Source organism: Channa argus, chromosome 6 (genome assembly GCF_033026475.1).
Source record: "Channa argus isolate prfri chromosome 6, Channa argus male v1.0, whole genome shotgun sequence".
Taxonomy (NCBI): Eukaryota; Metazoa; Chordata; class Actinopteri; order Anabantiformes; family Channidae; genus Channa; species Channa argus.
The window spans coordinates 28,953,682-28,978,627 of record NC_090202.1 but is presented as its reverse complement, the minus strand read 5'-3'; the positions used below and the strand labels follow the sequence as shown (position 1 = coordinate 28,978,627).

The window sequence follows — 24,946 nt, the reverse complement described above, 5'->3', positions numbered from 1 at the left end:
GGTAGGCGTGGACCAACATCTGACATTGAGTGTGTAGACACTTACCTGGGTTTTCACCTCAACAATAAACTAAACTGATCCAACAACACCGATGGCCTATACAGGAAGGGGCAGAGTTTTTCTCCACCTGCCGAGGACATTGAGGTCCTTTGGTTTGAGCAGGGCTCTTCTCCAAAATTTCTATTACACTGAGGTGGCCTCTGCAGGTTTCTAGGCCCTTGTGCGCTGGGTGGGTGTCATTACAGACAGAGACAGAAGGAGACTCAATAAGCTGAGTAAGAGCCGAGGAGGTTGCGGGCAGAAGGATTTTATCTAAACTGACATTATCTCATCGATGTGCAACACTGGTTTCTTTCTTTTTCAGGACATTCACAATTGTACTGGCTGTGTCCAGTTAGTGTGTAATATCAGATATTTCTAACACTTTTCTTAGATTCACTGTTTTCCTCCCATAGCTGTTGTTGTTTTTATAATAATGATTCATACATTTTCACAGGGAAACCCAAAAGTGTATATTGTACAGTAAAAACAAATTAATTCACGTTGCTGTTGCAGCACTTTTAGAGCGGAGTGTACAACAGGATCAGTGACAACATTAAAACAAGGTCCACCTCATGCTGCCTAAACGGCTCTGGCAGGTGGGTTATAACCATGCTGCCATATACTGTGAAATCCAAGCTCATTGTATGACACACTGTTGAGAAAAGGTCCTTGTCAGGAAAATTTAAGTTGTGTTTTCAATCAATAAAAATGTACTGAATTCATTACACAACACAACAGACACAACAGTTGACTTTTCTAAAGTAAAAGTTTTAGTGGATATGTTCACGATGATGTCATCTCGGGTGAGGGGGCAACCCCGCCCCCTCCTTCAGCCGGCGATTCGTCTCCATTTTGATTGACAGTTTGTCTGATGGCGGGTTTTGGGAACTTCCAGGAGGGACTTGGACTATGTCGGCATTGAAAACCAGAGCAGGTGCCTGTCGGCGATGGCTGTTGGTAACAGTAAGTTGATTGTAAAAAGATCTGATAATGTATCTGTGGCATCAGCATTACACAAGCTAAAGAAGCTAACGTGGCCATGTCCTCTATTATCTCCCCGTACAAAGTAGACTGTGTAGAACAATCCAGGTCCGTAGAGTCGAGACCCATTCAGGACAACGCTGAGTATATGTTCACACACTTGACTTTAACGAACATGAACGCTAGGTCACGTCCTAGCGCAGTTAGCTTGTTAGCTACTTACCTGCTGAGGTGATTACAGTGACAATTTTTAACATTTCGGTTCATGATACTCTGCTAAAGTCACTGTCTTATTTCAGAATAGTTTCTTGAGACTTTTAATTACTGAGGTATTGCAACCATGGCGATTGTGCAAAGACACAATTCAGTTTCAAAGTACCATGTTCATAGTTTAATTAAGACTTAAGTACTGTTCTTAAATAGCTATTTAAATTACAATCACAATATTCATGATATTTTAAACTGTATTTAATTTTAAAGTAAAATGTAAAAAAAAATATGTGAAATGTTTTTCATTTTATGACTTAACATTGGTGTCTACTGGTGGAATATCGCTTTTTAGATGAACCAAAAATAAAAGCTAACTGACCTGACTTTCTTGGAAATATGACATGTTTAAATGTTAAATTCAATTATCATCAGTTGGGGAAAGCACTTGATTTATCAAGTTTTGCCAAGTATTTGTGCTTTTGACGTTACTCCATCTCACTTCTCAATAGTAAATATTTTACTGTTGTGTTCATTCCATATATTAGACAGCTTTAAATACCTACCGTTCCTTTTTATTGCTCTAAAGGGCAAGAAGACATGAAGAAATGTTGGTTTTTAACAGTAAATAGTCTGAAATATTTCAGTGAAGATCCAGGTTTGGTTATCTGAAGATTGAATGATGTCAACTGAATTTCTTTTTTCTTGGCTAGAATTGTTTTTCTTCTTATCCAAGCGGCTTCTTCAGTCTGAATGAATGGCTAGGGAACACAGTTATGTTCGCCAGAGTAGCCTGGAGGTGGGAACAGGGTGGAGTCATCAAGATGTAATGATTATGACCCTAACTCCCTCAACCCCTAAGAGGGGTGTCGTTAAGTGTGGCCCTGTTGGATGTGTGAAGTGTTCTTAATCTTCTGGGGATGGATGAAAGGGCAGCATGAATAAAAGGAGACGGGTTGTACCTGAGGCTTTGTCCTACCGTGGCCTGAATAGGCTTTAGTCTTTATTCAAATTGAAGAAGCTGTTTAGATAAATGGCGAAACACCAAGAAAAACAAAGTCCAATTTACACAATACAATTTTCGGATCTTCAAAAATACTGTTATATAATTAGTGATACACTAACCCGGTATAAAAAAGCATTAGTAGTATTAGGTCTGCTTCAGGATTTTTAAATCAGGAGCTGTGGCAACATCAGAATAATATTTACGACTGACTAAATTTAAGTCACTAAAAGTGAACTGCTTTGTTAAATGGTTGATGCATATTTAGGAATATTATGATTTGATTCACTGTAGTTGGTAAGTGCATGTAGGAATTTGTAAGACATATGCCTATATAAATATAGAAAATGTTGTTTGATATTTTATTGTTCTGACAGTTATGTATGAGAGTTAATTAGATCTGTGTTAAATTTACATTTAGGCATTTAGCAGATGCTTTTATCGAAAGCGACTTACAAGTGAGAGTGTTATCTTTATCTTTTATATCAGAAAGGCTTGGTTCCAATGGTGGTGATGCTGCTGCTGTTGTAGATCAACTAAACCATCGAACAACCTAAAGAGAAAACCTAAAGTGTCTGGTAAGGGTTTTTTTTTCAAAATAAATTTTATTTGGACTATGCTGCTGTTAAAACTTAATTTATAGACAAAGTAGCTCACATCATCATACTCTCAATGGCAGCTGTAGCTTAGTCGGTAAGGCAGTTGTCCAAGAACCATCCCCAGTGGGTCAGGTGAGCGCCATCGCCATCGGTGTGAGTGTGTGTGAATGGGTGAATGGAAATTAACTTCGTAAAGCGCTTGCGCTTTATCAGTGGCCAGTCTACCATTTAGTCAATGTAATGACTCTGTGTCCAAGCTGGAGCTGTTTAATTACAGCCCATAGTGCATTTAAATTTTTATATTTTATTTAATAAGTTGATCAAAATTCAGCAACTGCTTAGGTGCTAAATTAAAAACACATTGCAGTGCTGCAAGATGACATGACAGTTAAACATTAAAATGATAGCAAAGCATATTCACATAGAGAACAGAAGAGTTTTTTCAGTGTTTTTAGGCATAAAACCAATAATTAAAGAGTTTTGACATCTTCAAAAGGATTTGGGTTTGTAGAAACAGGACAAACCATAAGGACAGACAGTAAAGGACAGATTATTATCAACTGTACAGGTAAATGAAATTGTAGATCACAACAAAGGAATTTCAGTGCATTTACATTTCAGTGCATTTACAACAGTTCTTCGGTTTGGACCTGAAATTATTCAGCACTATCTGAGCTGTTCTGGGACGTTGAGCACCTTTGAAGCTGTGAGATCCAGAATCTGCTGACCTGAGAGGTCTACAGGATTCTTAGGCGTTTTTGATATTTTTGTCTAGGATAAAATATTTCATAATAAAATGAAACACTGCTAATACAATAACATAAGCATTGATACAGAATAATAAATGCAATATATACACTAGTTTAGGGATATCATAGTTAAGTCTAAAAGTTTGTCAAGGACTGTGCAGAAGTTTGAGATCATTTAATATCACTAAAAATATTACATACTGATCAGCTACCTATCAACTATAGGGTCAGTGGTTTGCGTCCCACATGTTGAAGTGTAGCTCCAAACTCCCCATCCTCAGGCACTGAGGTTGTGCAAGCCAGGCCTCATGTTATTTATTTATTTTTCAAATGGGGAAAAAAGGTTGACTAAATACTGCTCTTCTGTTTTTACAGTTTTTGTGTATTTTAACGAGGTGCAACGTCACTCTGATCTGTGATGAACACAAAAATGAAATCTGTCACCTTTTTCTTTTCCCTGGAGTTTGGAGTTATTGAAAAGTTATAAGCAACTTAAGCCGAGATTAAAAAAACGTGATAACATGTCATGCTCGAGGTAAAACATACTGTATAAGTAAGACTAGGTTTTGGCACTAGATTAGTTATTTGAGTTTCTCCCCAACAAAGTCAAGGCTAATGGAATTATTTCCAGCCCAAGAATGTAATCACTTCTATCTTCCACACTGCCTTACTGATTGTGGTGATAGAGAAGTGTGCATGCACGACTACTACGAATATAAAATTTCCAATTTTTAATCAGTCTTTGCTGTGGTGACAGCAAAAGTAACATAACGAGTTGTTTTTGGAGGGGGTAACTGTCATATCTGAAATTTTATTTCTAAACTTTTTAAACTACTTGTTACTGGTAAAAGTAATGTTAATACAGTAATGCTTTACAAGTAAGGAAGTTTCCTTCGTCTGCCTCTTCTAGATGTTCGGTTGTTTTGTGATTTGCCTGCATACAAGTCAAGTCATTTATGTTTAAATGGCCCTTTATCATAAAGCTGCAGCTTTGGAGTCTGTGCAGGATATAACATCCTCTGTCCTTAACCTAAATATTTTAACATAGAAGTCATACAAATTATTTTAACACACCAATGTCACCTGGGCTGACAAATTAATCAGCAGTGTTGTTCTTTATGTGCACAGGGTTTGATCCATTTAAAGCCTCAAACTAAAGTGTCACGTCTTATTAAGAAGTGTAGCTATGCTGGGAATTGTACAAATACTACATCAATAGTCTATATATGGTGGACCTCTTCATGAAGCCTATTCTAGATGATCAGATCCAGGCAACATGTCTTCAAATGTTACCATTATTTGTGAATTGCGAGATGTATGAGCTACGCAAAGCATCATACAACACAATTGAAAATTAGTTAAATTAAAATGTAATAAAGAAACTAATGGATTTCAAAAAATAGTACGTGAAGGGTTAAAGCACACCTTATTGTGATTAGTGGCCCAGAATTCTAGTAGTTGGACAAATTATCTGAAATATTCATCAATAAGTTCTTTTGACTAAATTAACTTCGGTGTAACCATTAAATTGTAAATGTTTCTGTGTAGGTGTTTGCAGGGAAAGTTAGATCATTGTAGCACATTAATGAAGTCCCTCTAGTCAAAGGTCATTTCAGCATGTCAACATGTTTTTCCCTAAGGCATCTTCACATCAGCCTCAGTTTCCACCAATTCCCTCTGAACCAAATTATAGTCAAAGCTGTTGAGAGAGCCAGTGAGACCAATATGCTTTAGCAACTCTCAGGACTGGCTTCACTGGTCCATAGAGGAGTGAGGATGATAATGATCTCCCATAAGGCATTTCAGGATGGACGGACAGAACTTTTCTCTATCATTAGAAAATTAGTTTACTAGTCAGTAAACGTGTTTTGGATATGAACTGGGACTTTGTAAGTTAGTTATAGAGTAATCCATACATTATATACACAATCACCCACAACATTAATACCACCTGGTGGGTTTTAATATAAAATTATGGTATAGTTTTATTAAAATAATATCAAGTAATAAATGCTAATATATCGTTATGGGTTAACCACCTGTCAGTTACTAATGGTGACCTTTGACCCTTATTTTTCCTACTGTTATTAAATATGTTTTGCCAAATGTCAGTAACCAGTATTGTTTAATTATTTTTTTTTTGAGTGGAATACTCTTACTTTCATAGTTTAAGTGAAATATAGATAATATGCTTAGTACTTTTTACTTGAGTAAAAGATTAGATTTTTCAGAGTACCCTAGATACTTGAGTGCATGCAGTGCAGTCAGTGTATCACATGTTGCTTTGTATGGCGTTGTGTAGCTGCACACTGCTCGGTGGCCATGCTGACGCTTGTTCTCCGCGACAATATTAAGACCACCAGCGCTAATGTTGTGGCTGTTCCGCATAGGTGAAATATGAGTGCTTGCAAACAAATTAAATACCTGAACTAGGGGTTTGTTGAGTGTCATGTTTGATTGCATGCTAGAAATATGACTAAGTAAAAGTAATTGTCAGAAAAAGGTAAGAAAAGAGATTATTGTCTTTCTAAATGTTCCTAGAGGTACTATTGGAAGCATAGTTCCCAAGTTCATTGTTAAAAGAACAGTAGCTACACTATCCGGACATGGCAGAAAAAGAAAGTCATCAAGGGCTGCAACCAGATTTCTGAGGAATCGGGTGGAGTAAAACCCTCAAACATAATGCACGTGTTCTGTGTGTAAACAATTTACAACAGGTAAATCATCTTCTGTAAAAGTGCATAGGTATTTCAATGATAAAATCCATAGAACCTGATGAACCTTTTCCAGGCCCCTGCAGGAACAGTTTCTTGGCAGAATGCATTGCCGAGGGGTGGTCTGCTGAACTGAATTTCTCAGGAATAGAGAGCACAAAATGACAATGACGAGAGAAAGTATGTGAAGCCTCTGGAGTTACCTTGTTTTCTACACTAATTGCTAAGATGAGGATGTGATGTTTTCTGTCCTTTTGATGTCATGGAAGAAACATAATATTAGATAATGAGATATTAGAGATGACAGCAGTGATCGTGTCAAAGAACAGAAGATAAATTGTGAAACTATTTAAGTTTTCACCAAATAGTGTGTGTCCCATGTGAAGTATAGCATGCTATCAAACACAGCCTTTTCTATTTTCCTTTTTGCCCCTGTTTATACGTTGTCATATATTGAAATACACATCTCAAGACACTCAAGTGGGACCCTGTTTCATTCTAATGAAACTACAGCTTTTTAGTGGTGACATTGTATCAAAACAGTGAAAACAAAATAATTACATAAACCAATATATAAATAATATTAAAATCAGTTTGAACATCTATACAGGCCTGACCTGTTATGTTTCTTCTACTACTTTTCCCATTTTTTTTTTCCCCCTCGGTTCTATCCTGACTCCTGACATTATCCAATTTGACGCAAGTCTCTGCACAACGTGAGATTTGAGAGGCGTTCACACAGGGGCTTCTGCAACCTACGGTTACCCTTAATTCGCTTTTTTTAGCACAGTTACATCTCGACGTTTAGGTGTATCAACAGAGAAGTATAATTTCTTTTAGGGTAAAGTTTGTGTTCCATTATATGCTATATAAAACCTTTCCCTAAACCTAACATAATAATGATGCCCCAACTATGCCGTTTCTTTGGCCTTTTCTTTTTTACTTTGTGTCTCAATAGTGAGAGCAAAGAGTGAAACTACAGAGCGGCACAAGATGAACTGTGTGAAATTAAAAAGTTTGGAGTGGATAGTGACATACTCAAACTTCTGTAAGCCATTTTATATTACTTTTGACTTTTGATTACAACAAAATACGTTGGCAGTATTTTCACCCTCTTTCAACTTTTAGCAGAGCAGTGAGCACAGCAGTTACAGTATAAAAGCAACCAGAACTTCCCCTTTTTCTTATTTCAGGTATCTCATGAGCTACCACATCAACCTAAAACATAAACTTAATCAGACAGTAAATTATTTGTATTTTTTTTATTATTTATTGTTAGTAACTGCTTCATCAAAAGAGCCATTACATTTGAATTATGGAGGTTGAGGTTGAGGTTGAGGTTGTGTGCAGTGAAGATTTATGCAGTTTGTACAGTTTCTGGTCTCTGGTGTGTCATACAAAAAACAGTACAGATTGTAGGTCACCTGATTTCATGTTTTGGCTACGTTGCCTTAGCCCTACATTGCACTACAAAGCATGAGCTGCCAGAGACACTCACACCACATCAGTGAGGGCTACTGATAAATTATTAGCCTCCTTGCTCCTTAAATCCGCTCCTTAACAGGAAAAATGCAGAATTATTCTTACAAATTAACTAAGAATAAATTTAATTAATTTAATAGTTAGGACATGCCACTGCCTGAAACAATAATTTGGAATTTTATTCTTTTCTTTGTTTGTGCAAAAGGTACAAGAATTACTACTTCTCAGCAGAAGGTGAGGCTCAAGCGAAATAGGTGATTCTGACTAAGCTGGAGGGGAAAGACAGACCTCCTTAGGAACTTACTGCAGAAGCACCTGTGCCACCATGTCCTGTCAACTGTAGCCAAAAAGGCTTGTAGTGCACTGGCTTCAAGGTGAATTCTAAGCTAGAACAACTGCTGGCTAGCCATTCATCTGTGCAGGAACAGAGTTATCTAGTTGCCCATTGGCAGATTCAAAATCGCATTGATAGGCTGCAGAGTAATCTCAGTTTACATATTATTCAGTCCACAGTTTGACAAACTATGGGAAAGTGGACACATATAGTACTACATAGTTAACATGTCTGTCCACTCACTATCTGAGGGAGCACAACATCAATAAGTGTGTACATGTACAACAAAATAGAAGGTCATTCAAGAAAAGTAAACATTTTTGCAGCACGATGCTGTATTTTTTTTTCTACTATGATGATAACTAATACACATCTAATCTAATCATTTTCGTAACTGGGGACCGTTAGAACTTTTGTTTTAACTTGCAAAAATAATATTCAGCTACATGACATTGTACTTATGTTACTTTTAGTGTATATTGCTTGGGTATATGAGAAGAAAAAACATGTAAATATTTACATTGTCAATATAAATATCTTATGTTAAGCATCTTGTTATTTAGTTTATGCAATTTTGTTTATCAGAATACGCATTAACTCAAATTTGTCCCCATCAGTTTCAAGGTTTTAATCAGCACATCTCAAAATAAGATATAATTTACCGACACTTCATTGTACCTACATTACCTCTGTGCTGTCGATATTTTACCACAGAGCAGATGTTCATATGTTTGTCGTATTTTTGACATTTGCAGTCCATACATTATAGGATTCAAAAGTGGCTGTATGATGAGAAAATACAGGGACAGAATGATACGTAGCACACTGGGTACCTTGGTCATATCAAATCTACTCTGCAGGATTTCAAAGCAGCAACCAAAAGTAAAATTCAACAGCGACACCAGATGAGGTACACATGTACTGAGAGCTTTTTGTCTCATCTGACTCATACCCGAAATAATAATTTTGAGTATTTTGACATAGGAAAAAATAATAAGAAACAGAGGAATGAAAACAGAGTAAAGAATGGCAACAATTCCATAGATGTTATTCAGTTCAGTGTTAGAACATGCCAACTTAACAACTAGATAATTCTGACAATACAAACTGTTTATGGTGTTTCCACAAAGTGGCAGTTGGAGGTTTAAGGACAAAGTAACCAGAAATTTCACAAAGGAGAACAACCATACTACAATAATAAAGACAGCAACATGATGTGAGGTCATACGCATGTTATATTGTAGAGGATAACAGATAGCAAGATATCTGTCATAAGACATGATGGCTAAGTTTAAAAATTCTACACTCCCATAAGTATATATACAGAAGATCTGCATGATGCAAAGCGGAGCAGAAACAGTGTGAATATCAGAGAGTAGCTGAATCAGGAGGAATGGAAATAAACCTGTACTTCCATACAGTTCATTTACAAACAGGCTGCAAAGAAACATGTACATAGGTTCATGTAAACTTCTGTTCATACAGATAACTAAAATGAGAGACGCATTGACAAGAAGTATAACTAAGTAAAGCAAAGCAGTTATCACAAAATATAAATATGTTAAGTTTCCAATGTTCAAATAAGCTCCAAGAATAAAGTAAGATAAATTTGATATGCTTGAATTTAGCCCCATTGTTGTTAGAAGAGACAAAATAAGTACAGTGTACAAGTATTGCTAAAACGTATTACTCAACTCCAAGTTTGTTTGTTCCATTAAAACGTGTGTTTTCTGAGCTCTAGCAACAGTGTATTTCAAAAACTACATCACCATTTATTTTAAACAGTGTAAACTTAATACAGATAAATTCACAGCCACAAGCAGTGTGAACTTACTCTGCAATCAAAATTCCCACCCTGGCTGATTGTTTGGTAGAGCGTGTTTTATACCCTTTTAGAACACAAAAATCCCCCTAGGCTCCTCCCACACTGGAACAGTAAAAAGGAATTTTACTTGGCAAGTACAATTGTGTTGTGAATAGGGAAGAATTTGAGATGTCTTGTTTGAAGGTGTCATCTGTCCAATGTAGGGCTAAGGCAATGTAGACAAAACATGAAATCAGGTGATCTACAATATGTACTGTTCTTTGTATGATCAGACATAGCCAGCATGCCACACCAGAGACCAGAAACGGTACAAACTGCATAAATCTTCACTGCACACAACCTCATCAACCTCCATAATTCAAATGTAATGGCTCTTTTTTGATGAAACAGTTACTAATAGTCTGATTATATTCCCAAATGTCTCAAATGACACTTGGATTTGGAAGGTCAATTAATGATATAGAAAGGACTAGTCAACACTGACATATCTGAAACAATGCAGACCTAGACTGAGTTCCAACATACTTACCCTCACACTAAACTGATCCTTACATTACTGTGCACAATAGACTGGAATCTTTTTTGATTATCAAATCAAAAAAACAAATAAAGAGAACTTACATGACATGATGGTACCACGAATGGTTGCATTGATCCAACTGTCCCCAGGACTAGGTCTTTATTTAATATGATTTTATATGTGTGTTTTAGGCTACTAAAACCCAGTTACATATACCTTACATCAACAAACATATTTTGAAATCTTATTCAGTGGGAGAATCGGCTGCCAGTGGATCTTGGAGGTCTCGCATAAGAGGGAACCAAGATAGCCTAATAGCTGTGGCAGCGGGGGATTTCCCTCAGCACTCCCATCATTTAATCTGGCTAATTTTTGTTTCTTGCCTAACAAAATGGATGAACTACCACTTCTGAATAAATTAAATATGGACTTTGCATGTTCTGCTGTCTTCTGCTTCACTGAAACTTGGCTCAGGGCATCTGTGTAGGATAAAGGGTACACTGTGTGCTTATATAGCACTTTTATGCAAGGCACTTTACAATATTGCTTCTTATTCACCCATTCACACGCACACTCACACTGATGGCGGTGGCTGCCATGCAAGCTGCTCACCTGACCCACTAGGAGCAACTTGGAAAACGACTGCCTTACCAACTGAGCTACAGCTGCCCCAGGATAACACACTGCAGCTGGTTGGCTTTCACCTGTGCATAGTGAAAAAGAGATGGAGTTTGCTTCCATATCTCTCTATATAATGAAGGTTGGTGTACTGATGTCATGGAGTTAAGTAGATCCTGCAGCACGAACCTAGAAAATGTTGCTTTTAAATTCTAAAACATTTTATTTCCCCCGAAAGTTTTCTTCAGATCTACTGGTTGGTGTTTACATGCGACCGCAGGCCAGTGTAAATGATGCACTGCAACAATTAGCCAAGCAAATGACCAGCTTGGAGTGAAAACTCCTAGACTCAATTTATATTGTACTTTATGCTCTTTGTGGCACTTTCATCTCATGAAATGGCAACACTTCTTCTTATAGCATTTGGCTTCGATGTTTTCTCCTTGACTCAGATCTTTGCTTGCCTCACTCCTCACTTAAGTCACTTTGAATAAAAGCAAATGACTAAATGTAAATTTTAACAAAGCAAGTCTAAGCCGACCTGCCAAAATAAAGACTGGCCATCGGATCACTGCTGCATCCTTCAGATTTATAGGGTCCACTACTCCCAGGACTTCAGGTCTGAAAACGACATTCTAAAAAAAGGTTTAGCAGAGAACGAACTTCTATAACAGCTGAGGAAGTTCAACCTGCCGAAGGAGCTGCTGATCCAGTTCTGCACTGCTGTCACTGAGTCTTTCCTGTGCTCCCTTATCGCAGCCTGGTTTTGAGCAGCTAAACAGGAGAAGAACAGACCGCAGTGGACAGCGAAAACTGCAGAAAGACTCATTGGTGTTCCCCTGCCCCCTCTCCAAAACTTGAACACATCGAGAGCTAGGAAGTAGGCCACTGACTTTTCTCACCCTGGACACAACCTTATCCAGTTTCTCCCCTCTGTCAGGTCCAACACAGTCCATAAACCGTACACTTCAGGCCATCACACTCAATAACACTGGCCTTGTACTCACTACATTGTAATCGCAACACTACAATACTCAACTACTACATCTCCACACAATATTTAAACCAGTGGTTCTCAAACTTTTTCTGTCATTCCCCACTTTATTGGGGGGATGGGTTTGAGGCCCACCTGTCCAACAAAATAGTAATGAAATAGGGGGAATTTAAATTTTTCATTTTAAATCAATAACGTCAAATACCAAGTTCAAAATGTAGAAAATAAAAGTTCAATTGTGTTAATATTTAGCTTTACTTTGTCACTTTGCTATCACGTGCAAAAAAAAAAAGAGCACCCTCAGGGTGGAGTCAGAGGTCATCTCGATGAATTGTTCCTCATCAGCAAAGCTGAAATCGACAGGTGCTAGTGCATTGAATGGACCCAGAACCCAGCCATACTGAGCACTTTTGTTGTGTACTGCTTAATATCTGCGATGACTGTGATTGCTCCATAAACACAGGCTTCAACAAGTTCTGTCAAATTCTCAAAGACATCAGTATTTCCTTGATGGAGGCGCCTCCCAATCTCTGTTTATTAAACCACTTAATTCAGGGCTGAGGTGCTTTGATTATAGCGCTTCCCTGTGAATAATAACGTGAGTCCATTGCACATTTAGCGCAACCCTCTTCATTAGTGCCTGCAGCTCTTTATTTTTCCCTGCCATTGTTTTTGTGCCATCTGAGCAAAACCCGACACACTTTTCCCATTTCAGCTTATGTTCTGTGAGGTAACTGTCAAAAATCATGAAGAGCCCATCAGCTGTGGCTCTGGTTTGGATGTACTTGCAAAACAGCAAATCCTCGCTCAGTGACTCAGAATTTACAAAACAGACATATGAAATGAACAAACCGTCATTATCGCTGTCAGTATTCTCGTCCACTTGTAAAGGAAATTGTGTGTCTTTGACTCTTTCTATGAGTCGTTCTACAAGATCACCTGAAATGTCACGTATACGTGTCACATATCCTCGGTCACATGTCAAAGTGTCCTTGAGCAAGACACTGAACCCCAACTTAGTTGCTCCCGGTGAGCGTTGGATAGCAGCTCCCCCATCGGTGTGTGAGTGTGAATGGGTGAATAAGAAGCACTGTAAAGTGCTTTGAGTGCCAATAGGTAGAAAAGCGCTATATAAGTGCAGTGCAGACTTTTTACCATTTGCGTCTCTCCTCTGCCCCCACCATCCCCTATGGTGAATCCAAGAGCAGGAAAGGCCTCATCATTTTTTCTTTTAGGTTGATTAGGCCTACCGCCTGGCACTGAAATTTCTATCTTTATTTTTTGTGGTCCGTGTAACAAATGTATTTATTGATGCTGTGTTATGCCCGCTACATACACTACTGCGTCTTGATGTGTTTATATTGTTCCGCTGCAGTTAAGATGCCGAAATTAAAATTTTACTTTCGCGCTGGTTCCACTTTCCCACCCAGTCCCCTAACTGATTTTTTGTCTGTGGTCATATTGTTTTGAGTGTATGAATTTTATTATTAATAAAGCATAGCATTAATAAAGATGGGCAAACCACAACAAATATGCTTCTGTTCTGCGCCCCACCTGTCATTTCTTTATTCCCCACTAGTGGGGTGCGCCCCACACACTGAGAACTACTGGTCTAAACTAACACTACACTTTAAGTACAAAATCCATTTTTTCTTCTCTTTGCTTAGTCTAATTTTTTGACTTAAGTTGTTGTACTGCTGCCTCTTTGTCATTTTGCAGCAACATAAACAACCTCAAAATAAAAGTCACCAAGCAGCCATTTCTGTCACTGTACAATATAAGCCAGGATTCCAAAATAAGTCAGTTGAGGAGAAATCACATGGCTTTTCTACTGCATGTAAACAGATTTCCAAGTCATCAGGTTACTGAAATACATGTAAATGCCCTGCATCCTAGCAAACCTGTATGTAAAACAAGACTTCTAGACTTTGTGTACATAAAGAGCGGTGTTGTAAAATCAATGTGTGGAACCCACTACAATCGAATATCTTTTTAAGTTTCTGTCATTTATTTCATTAACAGGCTGGTGTTAGTACTGGTGATGGTTCAAGTTTAGTATGGAGGTGGTGTCTTCAGTCTAAGACTGTCATATTTTCAAACCCTTAACTGTTTGTACATTATGAATTGAAAATAATTCGTTTTTGATGATCGCTTTGTTGTGTTATGCATTTGAATTGTCATTACTTAGGGTTTTTAAACACTATGTTGGCTTTAAAAACTATCCAAAGGCCATTTGGAAAGCCTCCCTAAATGAGGGTTAAAATTATTGTTGGATTATTTCATTTTGATTTTTTTCTCTGCGATCTAGAATATTTATTACACGGAGATAAACAGTATATGTATTGGAAAAATAACCGTATTAATAATTGTAATAGATTTAGTGCATTTAGCTGCACTATCGAAAAGGCATTAAATTGTCTTTGTTGAGATCATTAAAAAAAGACTTTAAAAGTATTAAGTATAATTTCAACAAGGGTACTGATGCTCTGTAGTATCGAGATACAGTTTTTACACTTTGTGTCTTTTTTTCAAAAACCAATGTTAAAAAGTTTTTGGTATAACTTTCCCATCAATATTTTCAATTGTAAGCCTTTTTTTTCCCCTCTTCCTAACAATGAGCTCATACTTCTCCTGTGGCAAGTTTAAAAGAAGCTCAGGCAGAGTTTTAGTCCAGTTATAGGGAGGATAACACAGAGGAAAATGTCCAACTATGCACTGTAATTTTTCAGCTAAGCATTATACAAATTATTTCATAACAAAATAGTTTGAAGTAATTTCTCAAAAGTTAGATTTTAAACTTCAGTAGACTCCGTTAATTGTGTGCCTGATGCAAAAATAAGTAGAAATTTGACAGTGACATGACATTCTTCACATCTTACCAATCTGTAAAATTTAATTATTTGTGACTGATGTGCTAACCACAAAAAGGATTATGGTAAATTCTACACAGGTTTTATATTTCACACTTACAGCTTACTTTGATGCTGGGCTTTTTAAATATTTATTGTTTATAATAATTATGTCTTTGTATATCTCAATTATTTGTGCAAATGTATTTCTCATTGTGATTATCTGTATGAACAGAAGCTTACATGAACCTATGTACATTTTTTTGTGCAGCCTGTTTGCAAACGAGCTACAGGGTAGTTCAGGGTTTTTTCCATTCTTTCTTTCCCAGATCATCTCTGACATTCACACAATTTCTTTGCCCTTTTGTTTTCTGCAGATTTTCTGTTTGTTCTCATACATAAATGTACAACTTTGTAACTTAACCCTAATGTCTTATGACAGATATCTTGCTATCTGTTATCCTCTACAATATAACTCACTTATGACGTTTAAAAAGGTTGCTGTGCTTATTGCTCTAACATGGATATACCCATATTTTGAAGTTGCTGTCATGATGTATTTTAGCGCCCGTTTAAAGCTGTGTGGAAACATCATTAACAAAGTTTACTGTGACAACTACTCTATTGTTAAACTCTCATGCACTGACTCCTCAGCCAACAACATCAATGGAATTGTTTACTTACTTTTTGTAGTAAGTGGAGTTGTATCTTTAATATTTTACACTTATGCCAAGATTCTTAAAGTTTGTTTTTCTGGTTCCAAACATACCAGACAGAAAGCAATCAGTACCTGCACACCTCACCTTGCTTCTCTGCTCAACTTTTCATTTGGCTGTTTATTTGAATTAATACAGAGCAGATTTAATATGAGCGGTGTCCCTAACTTCCTACGTATTTTTCTATCTTTATACTTTCTGACTTGTCAGCCACTCTTTAACCCTGTATTATATGGACTTAAGATGTCTAAAATCAATAGCTTATGTAAAAGTCTACTCTTTGTTAAAATGTGAACTACACAACATGATATTTAAAGAAAAACAAAAATTTCTTGACAAAATGTCCTGTATAAATAATAAACAGCATTTTTTAATGCAAAGTGCACGTATTTTCCTTTTTAAATAAATACTTGGTTCAACATGTGCTGCTTTCAATTTGAGAGTATTAAAAATTTAATGGGCTGGCAGGTTTGGTGTTAGTTAAAATGTATTGAAAATAAAAATACTGCCACACAGCCAGCAGAAGACCATGCAGGCAAACAGCTGCCTTTATTCAAACCTGCTTAGATACAAGTGTCCACTAAACACCTAATGCATTGTGACAGTCTGGCTTTTCTTCAGCAGGCAGTCTGGTTTGTACTCATCACTATTAAGATGCACTTATGCACAATGAAATATACACAAAATACTTCATAATCTCATTAACATAAATTCCATAAAAAGACTGTGCAAACTTAGATAGAAAAAAGGTTAAGGTATGATTGTTAGTAATGTTTTATTACAGGCTTTTTAAAATTTACATAAACTTTGTTTTGATCGTTTTTTTAAATTTGCATGTTGATCACTATAAGTGTCACAATATTTAATGGTCCCTGAGCTGTAGTTCTTTATCTTCCTCTATTCCTCTATTGATTAATTTGGCTTTTTAGTATTCAGTTCAGAATTCAGTCAGTTCTGTGCAACATTTACAAAAGAACGTATTCAGTTGTCGTAACAGCGGTAAAAAGGTCAGTGTCATCAGCAGGCCTGTGAAAGGATGTCTTCTGATGACACTATCTAGAGGTAAGTTGAAAAGTAGTTGTCCAAACACCGTAAGTTATATTAGATTTCAAGTTTTCAGTAGTTTTAAAAAAGAGACTGGCTACCAGACAATTGTTGTAATTAAAAACACCAATGTAATTTGTCAAAGTGAAATTATACTTTTTCATTCTGCAATACGCGTATGACAGTTACATCCAGATACCTTTTGCACTTGGGTTTCTTTTATACTCGCTCAATTGATCTCTGCTCAGAAAGGGGTGGTATCGTGTTTTACTGTCAATTTGCTGAACATTATCATTACAGAAATGGAAACTAAATGTCATGGTGTTTCACAAGACTCAGTGTCTGTAAAGGTAAAAGGAGATTTCAATGATGGAATGAATAGGATTTGATGAACTTCTTCCAAACCCCTCTAGGAATAGTCCTTTTGGAAGGACACTATGTGGTGTGGTCTACAAAACTGACTTTAACAGCAGTATGACAAGAGAAAGTATGTGAAGCCTCTGGAGTTCTCTTGTTTTCTGAAGTCATTGCTCAGATGAGAATGTGATGTGTTTGATAGACATATATACATCTTACAACTATATTACAACTACAGTGACTTTTCCTTTATTGTTAATAACTAAACCTATGAATATTTTGAGAGATAACAGGACTGGTCATTTCTAAACAAAAACTATTTCAGCCCAGCCTTTCCCATTTTTATTATATTTAAGTCATAAATTAAAACGCACATCTGTAAACTCAAGTGGGACCCTGTTGCATTCTAATAAATGTACAACCTTTTAGTGGTGACATTTTATTAAAACAGATAAAACATAATGAATACAAAAAAGACTGAATAAAGTAGCAATACAATAGAGTGCATAAAATCAGTGTGAACCTCTGATCTGAACGATTAGTTTTGTGTTCTTTCTCATTGCGTTTTTTTTTTTCCCTCCCTGTTTTGATCCCACCTCCTGACATAATCCAATCAGCTTGTTCAACACTCATATCGACACAAAGCTTTGTTTAGATTTGGGAGGCGTGCACGTCGGGGCTCAGCGGCCCACTAGTAGCCTTAATTCCCTTCTTAGCATAGGTTCGCATCAACGTTTACATGTATAGATGTAGAAGTCTAATTCCGCCCTTTAACTATTAACTACTGGGCCTGTAATAAGTATGGACACCAGGCTAAAACTCTTACTTGTCGGTTGTGTTAATAAAACGTGTTATGTATTCACCGGTTTCTCTAAAATTTTGCTGGCTTCACCTTGTCCACTGCATCTTCTGTAATGGGATTGTGTACTTTTTGTATCGTAATTATTTCGAACTTTTGCAACAAAATTTCTCAATGCACATTTAGGTTTGTTTTTTGCTATTTTCACTCTGTTATCCCCTGATTAAATGGATCTTCCTTGACATGCTCATACTGGAGCAACAGCATCTATGGCTGAAGTCTATTGTTAAAAGCCTCTAGAAAACTGTCAAATAAGAAAAGGGTGGATTTTGAGAACCTAAAACATGTGCCATGACTTTACTCATTTCTTTTTACAAAATAGGACATTTGAGGAACATCAACTAATGCCTGATGGTTTAGAGTACATTGGTTGGTCAAATGAAACCTAACTGCCTGCAGTCCTAATAATAAAACAGAATGAAAATGAACAGTAAGCTCAATATAAAAGTTTGTGCCAAATTCACCTACTGTATTTATATACAATTTACTAATGCTTTAAGCAGCAGCACAGATGGTGTAAAATAACTGTAGTCGAGTACAAGTTTATTATTCTCCTCTGGGTTTTTGTGGCGTGACGCCAAAAGTAACATAAATAAAAATGGTCCAGTAAAATACAAGAACGTAAAATGTTTGCTTAAATGCAATACTTAGGTAAATGTACTTGTTACACAGCACCTGTAGGTACTGCCTACTGACATTGTTAGAAAGCTGTTTCCATAATACCACTGTTTCGCTCTGCTTATTATCGTCATACTGTTCTGCAGTTGTAACCTTTAAAAATTCAAAGTATAAAACTTCAAAAAGGTATAAACTGAAACAAGAATTCAGAAGAACTGTAGGTTCAGGTGAACATAATTACATCATTTATTTTATCACCTTCTACATAGTCATACAACAATTTAAAAAGACTCTTTAGTGATATATGTTTTGATTTTTTTTTTTCAAAGCTTCAAATCTCGTTAGTTTACAATTCCTGAAATCCTGGAAAGAGCATTAGTACTGTGATGTACCTTCTGCACCTGTCCTTTCACTTAAAGCCACAATCAGCTATTATATCAGCTACTTTACATGCTGCTGGATGTAAGTTTGTATTTGTGTTTGGATTGTTCGGGTCCACCATTTCTTGTAGCACTTCCTTAATGGCATTGGATTCTGTGATGATCATGATTCAGCAGATGGAACATAAGAAGCCACTAAAGTTCAAATGTAATTGTAAAACCTGAATATGAACTTTTGTTTGATATAATACCTTGAGAAATTTCTATTATAAACAGGATTTGAGACCTGTCATTAATCTATTGTTTGCTTTTTTCATTTTAGCTAAAAGAAAAATCAGTTGGATAATCTACAGTGCAGATTATAAGACAAAATATAGTCTCTAATAAAAGGTGTAGATTCTACACCTTTTATTAGAGACTATCATTTGTCTTATATGTAATGTGTATTTTGGATATACATGCTGTGTTATACAGGCACTACTTGATACCAATGTAAATATTTGTTTTCTCTTGTTTTTTTAAGTTAAAGGCAAATGTTGGGTGATTTATTAGCAGAACCTAAAATTAGACTTTTACATGTGATGCGTATTTTGGACATATTCAGACCGTACATTAAAGGGTTGAAAAGGGACTGACATGTAAGAAAGTACAATGACAAAAATATCTGCAGCATATTTGGTACACTGCTCATATCAAATCTGTTCTGTAATACTTGAAAGCAAACGCCAAAAGAGAAGTTGAGCAGAGAAGTGAGGTGAGGTGTGCAGGTGCTGACAGCTTTCTGTCTGGTCTGTTTAGAACCAGAAAAACACACTTGAAGAATCCTCGTGTAAGTGTAAAGGATTAAAGACACTGGAGCATAGACTGTAAGAGAAGAGGCAATGAGTTCATAGATGTTATTTACACTAGTATCAGAACATGCCAGTTTTATGATGGAGTAGTTGTCACAATGCACTTTATTTATGATGTTCCCACACAGCTGTAAAGAGGCAGTCAAACATATTGTGACAAAAACTGCAACAAAAGGAGGCAACCAGATAACAGCAATAAGCAACGTAACCTTAGTAGATGTCATGTGTGTGTTATACTGCAGAGGATAACAGATAGCAAGGTATCTGTCATAAGACATGATGGCTAAATTAGTAAATTCCACACTTCCATATGAGTACATACAGAAAACCTGCAGAAAACAGAATGGAGCAGAAACTGTGTGACTATCACAAAGAATCTGAACTAGAAGGAATGGAAACAACGCTGTACTACCAAAGAGTTCATTTACAAACAGGCTGCACAGAAAAATGTACATAGGTTCATGTAGACTTCTGTTCATACATATAACAACAATAAGCAGAAGATTAGCGGAAATAATCAAAATATAAAACAAAAAAGTAATTGTGAAAAAGAAACATTTTAAATCCCCAGTGTCAAAGTAGGCAGCAAGACTGAAATATGAAACCTGAGTAGAGTTTATCATAATTCTGAGTTTGCTTATCAAACGGTACAAAACATTTGGTGAATCACACTGACTGTCCCTCCTGACTGCATGACTTGTGCTTCTTTTAAGCTCAATACAGTGGACGCCCACAGCAGCAGGCAGACAGCATTATCAAATCGCAGCCTGCTACTGATTGATCTAGAAAAAACAAGTTTAGTAGACTCAGCATTTTTTTCTTTGTTTTTTGTTTTAAAACTTTGTATTGCTTGGACAATGATTGGACACAAATGATTAAGCCAGAATGAATAATTTTAAAATTTACATATGCATGTGTGTGTGTGTGTGTGTGTGTATTTTGTCCAAAAAAACCCACTGATAACCTTGATGGTTCACTGAGAAATTAGTGATATGAAGACACATTTATACTTATGTCATTTGGCAGATACTTTTATCTACAGTGCATCCAAAACGTATATCCAGCACTTAAGTTTGTAAGAAAACACATCTTGTTTTCTTATAAACTTATTTCAAAATTAATTATGATGATTATTTTCCTCAAAGTTCTACAAACAATACCCTATAATGACAACATGAAAGAAATGTGTTTAAAATCTTTGAAAAAAACTTACAAACTAAACAAATCACATGTACATAAGTATTCACTGCCTTGGCTTAATACTTTGTTGAAGCACCTTTAGTACCAATTACAGCATCAAGTCTTTTCTGTTCCTTTCCCCAGATCTATGCCTCGAATTGCTCCTGCAATTTCTAGGACTTCATGTCTTGGGTTCAATTCAATTCAATTCAACTTTATTTATATAGCGCCAACTCACAAGAAAGTCATCTCAAGGCACTTTACAGAATACAGTCAAGATTATAAGGATGTATAAAGAGAACCCAACAATTCCCCCTGGAACAAGCCATGGGCAACAGTGGAGAGGAAAAAGTCCCTTTAACGGAAGAAACCTCCAGCAGAACCAGGCTCAGGGTGGACGACCATCTGGCAGATTGGTAGGACCAGTAGCTGCACGCGTGAAGACACACAGGTTCAAAGCCGGGGGACACCTGCAGAAAGGGACAGAGAGAGGGGGACAGAGGAGGAAAAAGACAACTACGGGAGAAAACACACAGTGTTAATGACATATAGTGGTGACAATTGCAGGGTGAGAGGAGAGAGGAGTAGGAAAGGAGCTCAGTGCATCGGGGGGTGAAAACACAAACACAGTCTAAGCCTATAGCAGCATAACTATAACTAACTATATGCTTTATTAAAAACATTAGAAGTAAAACATTGTTGTGCTCTGACATGCACTGTTAACTGTGGGACCTTATATATCATGTCCAATCAACTGAATCTCCCACAGGTGGACTCTAGTAAAGTTGTAGAAACATCTCTAGGATGATCAGTGGAAATGTGATGCACCAGAGCTCAACTTTGAGTGTCATGGCAATGATCATGAATACTTATGTACATTTTTTATAGCAAACATTAAAAGATTTTGAACTTTGTTCACATTGTCATTATTGAGCCATTATTTGTAGAATTCTTAGGAAACTAATGAATTTGAATGAATCAATGTGTCCTAGGCTCAAATCTGGATTGTTATGCTTAAGGTTTTCTAAAACAAATCGGTCGGTGCACCATCTCAAATAGGATGGATGCTATCTCTCCTAATCAGCCCAGGTTTTTTTCCAAACAGTGTTTCAATTGTCTGTGTAACCCACATTGTCTGATGAATGTCTAGATGACAAATGGTTAAATGATGACTGACCAAAATCTCCTACTACAGTCCAAAAATCATTTGTTTTATAGTTTTGTTTGGTTTTTTGATAGTCCCATGTTATGTCAGCAATCCGCCGGGCCTATGACAACGAGCTCAGACGGCTAATGTGACAAGTTTAAAAGAAGCTGAGGCAGAGTTGCAGTCCAGTTGGGGGAGTGAGAAACAGAAGTAAATGCTAAAAACTGTGTCATTTCTAAGCTAAGCACTGTCCTTATTTTCAATAAAAGGATGGTAAGTTGAGGTAATTTGACATGTTTCATGATTTGTTTTTAACACTAATTGAATTTTTGGTACTGGTGATGCTTCTTAATATAAACATATATTTGACATACCACTGTATGTAACGTGGTGTGTTTTTGACCGAAGAGGATTATGGTAAACTCTACACAAGTTTTATATTTCACACTTACAGCTTACTTTGATGCTGGGCTTTTTAAATATTTATTGTTTATAATAATTATGTCTTTGTATATCTCAATTATTTGTGCAAATGTATTTCTCATTGTGATTATCTGTATGAACAGAAGCTTACATGAACCTATGTACATTTTTTTGTGCAGCCTGTTTGCAAACGAGCTACAGGGTAGTTCAGGGTTTTTTCCATTCTTTCTTTCCCAGATCATCTCTGACATTCACACAATTTCTTTGCCCTTTTGTTTTCTGCAGATTTTCTGTTTGTTCTCATACATAAATGTACAACTTTGTAACTTAACCCTAATGTCTTATGACAGATATCTTGCTATCTGTTATCCTCTACAATATAACTCACTTATGACGTTTAACAAGGTTGCTGTGCTTATTGCTCTAACATGGATATACCCATTTACTGAAGTTGCTGTCATGTTGTCATTGAGTGCTCGTTTACAGCTGTGTGGAAACATCATTAACAAGGTTTACTGTGACCACTACTCTATTGTCAAACTCTCATGTTCTGACACAGCAGCCAACAACGTCCGTGGAATTGTTTACACAGTCTGTGTAGTAACTGGTGTTGTGTCTTTAATCTCTTACACATATTTTAAGATTCTTAAAGTTTGTTTTTCTGGTTCCAAACATACCAGACAGAAAGCAATCAGTACCTGCACACCTCACCTTGCTTCTCTGCTCAACTTTTCATTTGGCTGTTTGTTTGAAATAATACAGAGCAGATTTAATATGAGCGGTGTCCCTAACTTCCTACGTATTTTTCTATCTTTATACTTTCTGACTTGTCAGCCACTCTTTAACCCTGTATTATATGGACTTAAGATGTCTAAAATTCGCAGCTTATGTAAAAGTCTTCTTTTCGAAAAGATGTAAACCCTTAAAATGAATGTTATATTCTTGACTTAAAATAACAAAATCTGTGAAAAGATGGGTTTTGCCAAGTGAGATATCAGCAAAATTTATGTTACTTCAGTGTGGATATAACTGAAAAGTTGTACTTTTAAGCAATGCATCTCTTTTTCGAACTTGATTTGTAAGTTTAAATTGTTTCAGTCAGTAGCAGTAATTTAGAGAATTTGAAAAACATAAATGGACTAATACAGTATTTACCCTAGATACATAGCAATGATGAATAATGTTAAAAGTATGACAGATAAATTTTTGGAGTTGGAAAGTGAATAGTACTGGAATAAATATTTAAATATATAATACAACAGACTTCTTTATGTACAGAGGAAATACAACCCCAATTTTTTAAAAAGGTGGGACAATGTGTAAAACATAAATATAAACAGAATGCAATGATCTACAAATCTTATCAACTCATATTTTATTCATAGAACATAAACAAAAAATTAGATGTTGGAACTGAGACATTTTACTATTTCATGAAAGATATTAGCTCATTTTGAATTTAATGGAAGCAACAAATCTCCAAAAAATTTTAACAGGGTGGTGTTTAACATTTTTTAGCATCCCCTCTTCTTTTATCATTTTCCTGTCTGTAAACATCTAGATGAGGAGATGAGTGAGGAGAGTTTTTGGAGAGGAATGTTGTCCCATTCCTGTCTGATGCAGGATTTGAAAAGTCCGCTGATAACCAGCTTGATGGTCCTCATTAGTCCAATGAGGGACCATCAAGCTTGAATTCAAAAGAATTTGAAATTTTGATCCTTCAGACCACAGAATAGTTTTCAGTTTTCATTTTGCCTCAAACCAATTTAAATTAGCTTTGGCCCAGAGAACGTAGCAGTGTTTCTGGATCGTGTTCACATGTGGCTTATGCTTTCCATGATACAGCTTTAACTTGCATTTGTGGATTGCACAGTGAAATAGGGAACAAGTGTTCCTGAGCCCATGCAGTTATGTCCAGTAGAGAAAAGTCTGTTTGTAATGCAGTCTATACATTCAAGAGTGTGTGCCTCTCTGAAATGCTCCTTTCATGTCTCATGTTACTCACCTGTAGCCAATTAACCTAATTAATTGTCAAGTGCTCCTCCATTTGTTTTTGATTTGTGGGAATTACTTTTCCAGCCTTTTGTTGCCCCGTTCCAACTTCTATGAGATGTTCAAAATTCAATTCAAAATGAGCTAATATTTTATATGAAATGGTGAAATGTCTTAGTTTGTATTCTATTGTGAATAAAATATGGTTTGACTCAGAACGTAGCAAAATTGTCCCTTTATCTACAGTTAGGGGTTAACTCCTCGCCATCCCTGTTGATGAAGCAGTTGTCAATACTTAAAATGGTTAAAATCTGTAAAGCCTTTATTTACTGCAGCATTAATGATTGATACACACTGCACCCCTGATAATCATCCAGTCAGATACACATCTTTCTTCATGAACAGTCATTTTACTTTTTATATATTTCTCTTACCAAATCCTTTGGACTTCTACTTGAGAACT

The 24,946-nt window shown here is 36.4% G+C and overlaps 4 protein-coding genes across 4 annotated transcripts; 2 read left to right on the top strand and 2 right to left on the bottom strand.

Moving 5' to 3' along the window:
* Positions 1-878: 878 nt before the first annotated feature.
* On the top strand, positions 879-24,612 carry LOC137129555 (olfactory receptor 11A1-like). The gene is made up of 3 exons (XM_067508832.1): positions 879-1,005; positions 2,723-2,811; positions 21,066-24,612. The coding sequence occupies exon 3, from the start codon at positions 22,483-22,485 to the stop codon at positions 23,407-23,409; it is 927 nt and encodes a 308-aa protein (XP_067364933.1). The 5' UTR covers positions 879-1,005; positions 2,723-2,811; positions 21,066-22,482; the 3' UTR covers positions 23,410-24,612.
* LOC137129493 (olfactory receptor 2K2-like) lies at positions 8,008-9,894 on the bottom strand. Its single transcript, XM_067508705.1, has one exon. The coding sequence runs from the start codon at positions 9,743-9,745 to the stop codon at positions 8,795-8,797; it is 951 nt and encodes a 316-aa protein (XP_067364806.1). The 5' UTR covers positions 9,746-9,894; the 3' UTR covers positions 8,008-8,794.
* LOC137129494 (olfactory receptor 11A1-like) lies at positions 9,902-15,983 on the top strand. Its single transcript, XM_067508706.1, has one exon. The coding sequence runs from the start codon at positions 15,001-15,003 to the stop codon at positions 15,925-15,927; it is 927 nt and encodes a 308-aa protein (XP_067364807.1). The 5' UTR covers positions 9,902-15,000; the 3' UTR covers positions 15,928-15,983.
* On the bottom strand, positions 19,415-20,365 carry LOC137129297 (olfactory receptor 2G6-like). The gene has a single exon (XM_067508270.1). It carries the CDS (start codon positions 20,363-20,365, stop codon positions 19,415-19,417), a length of 951 nt encoding a protein of 316 aa, XP_067364371.1.
* Positions 24,613-24,946: the final 334 nt, after the last annotated feature.

What these genes read in the sequence shown, in the direction of transcription:
- LOC137129297 (XM_067508270.1), bottom strand. Translation starts at nt 20,365, where the DNA reads ATGATAAACTCTACTCAGGTTTCATATTTCAGTCTTGCTGCCTACTTT.
- LOC137129494 (XM_067508706.1), top strand. Translation starts at nt 15,001, where the DNA reads ATGGTAAATTCTACACAGGTTTTATATTTCACACTTACAGCTTACTTT.
- LOC137129493 (XM_067508705.1), bottom strand. Translation starts at nt 9,745, where the DNA reads ATGGGGCTAAATTCAAGCATATCAAATTTATCTTACTTTATTCTTGGA.
- LOC137129555 (XM_067508832.1), top strand. Translation starts at nt 22,483, where the DNA reads ATGGTAAACTCTACACAAGTTTTATATTTCACACTTACAGCTTACTTT.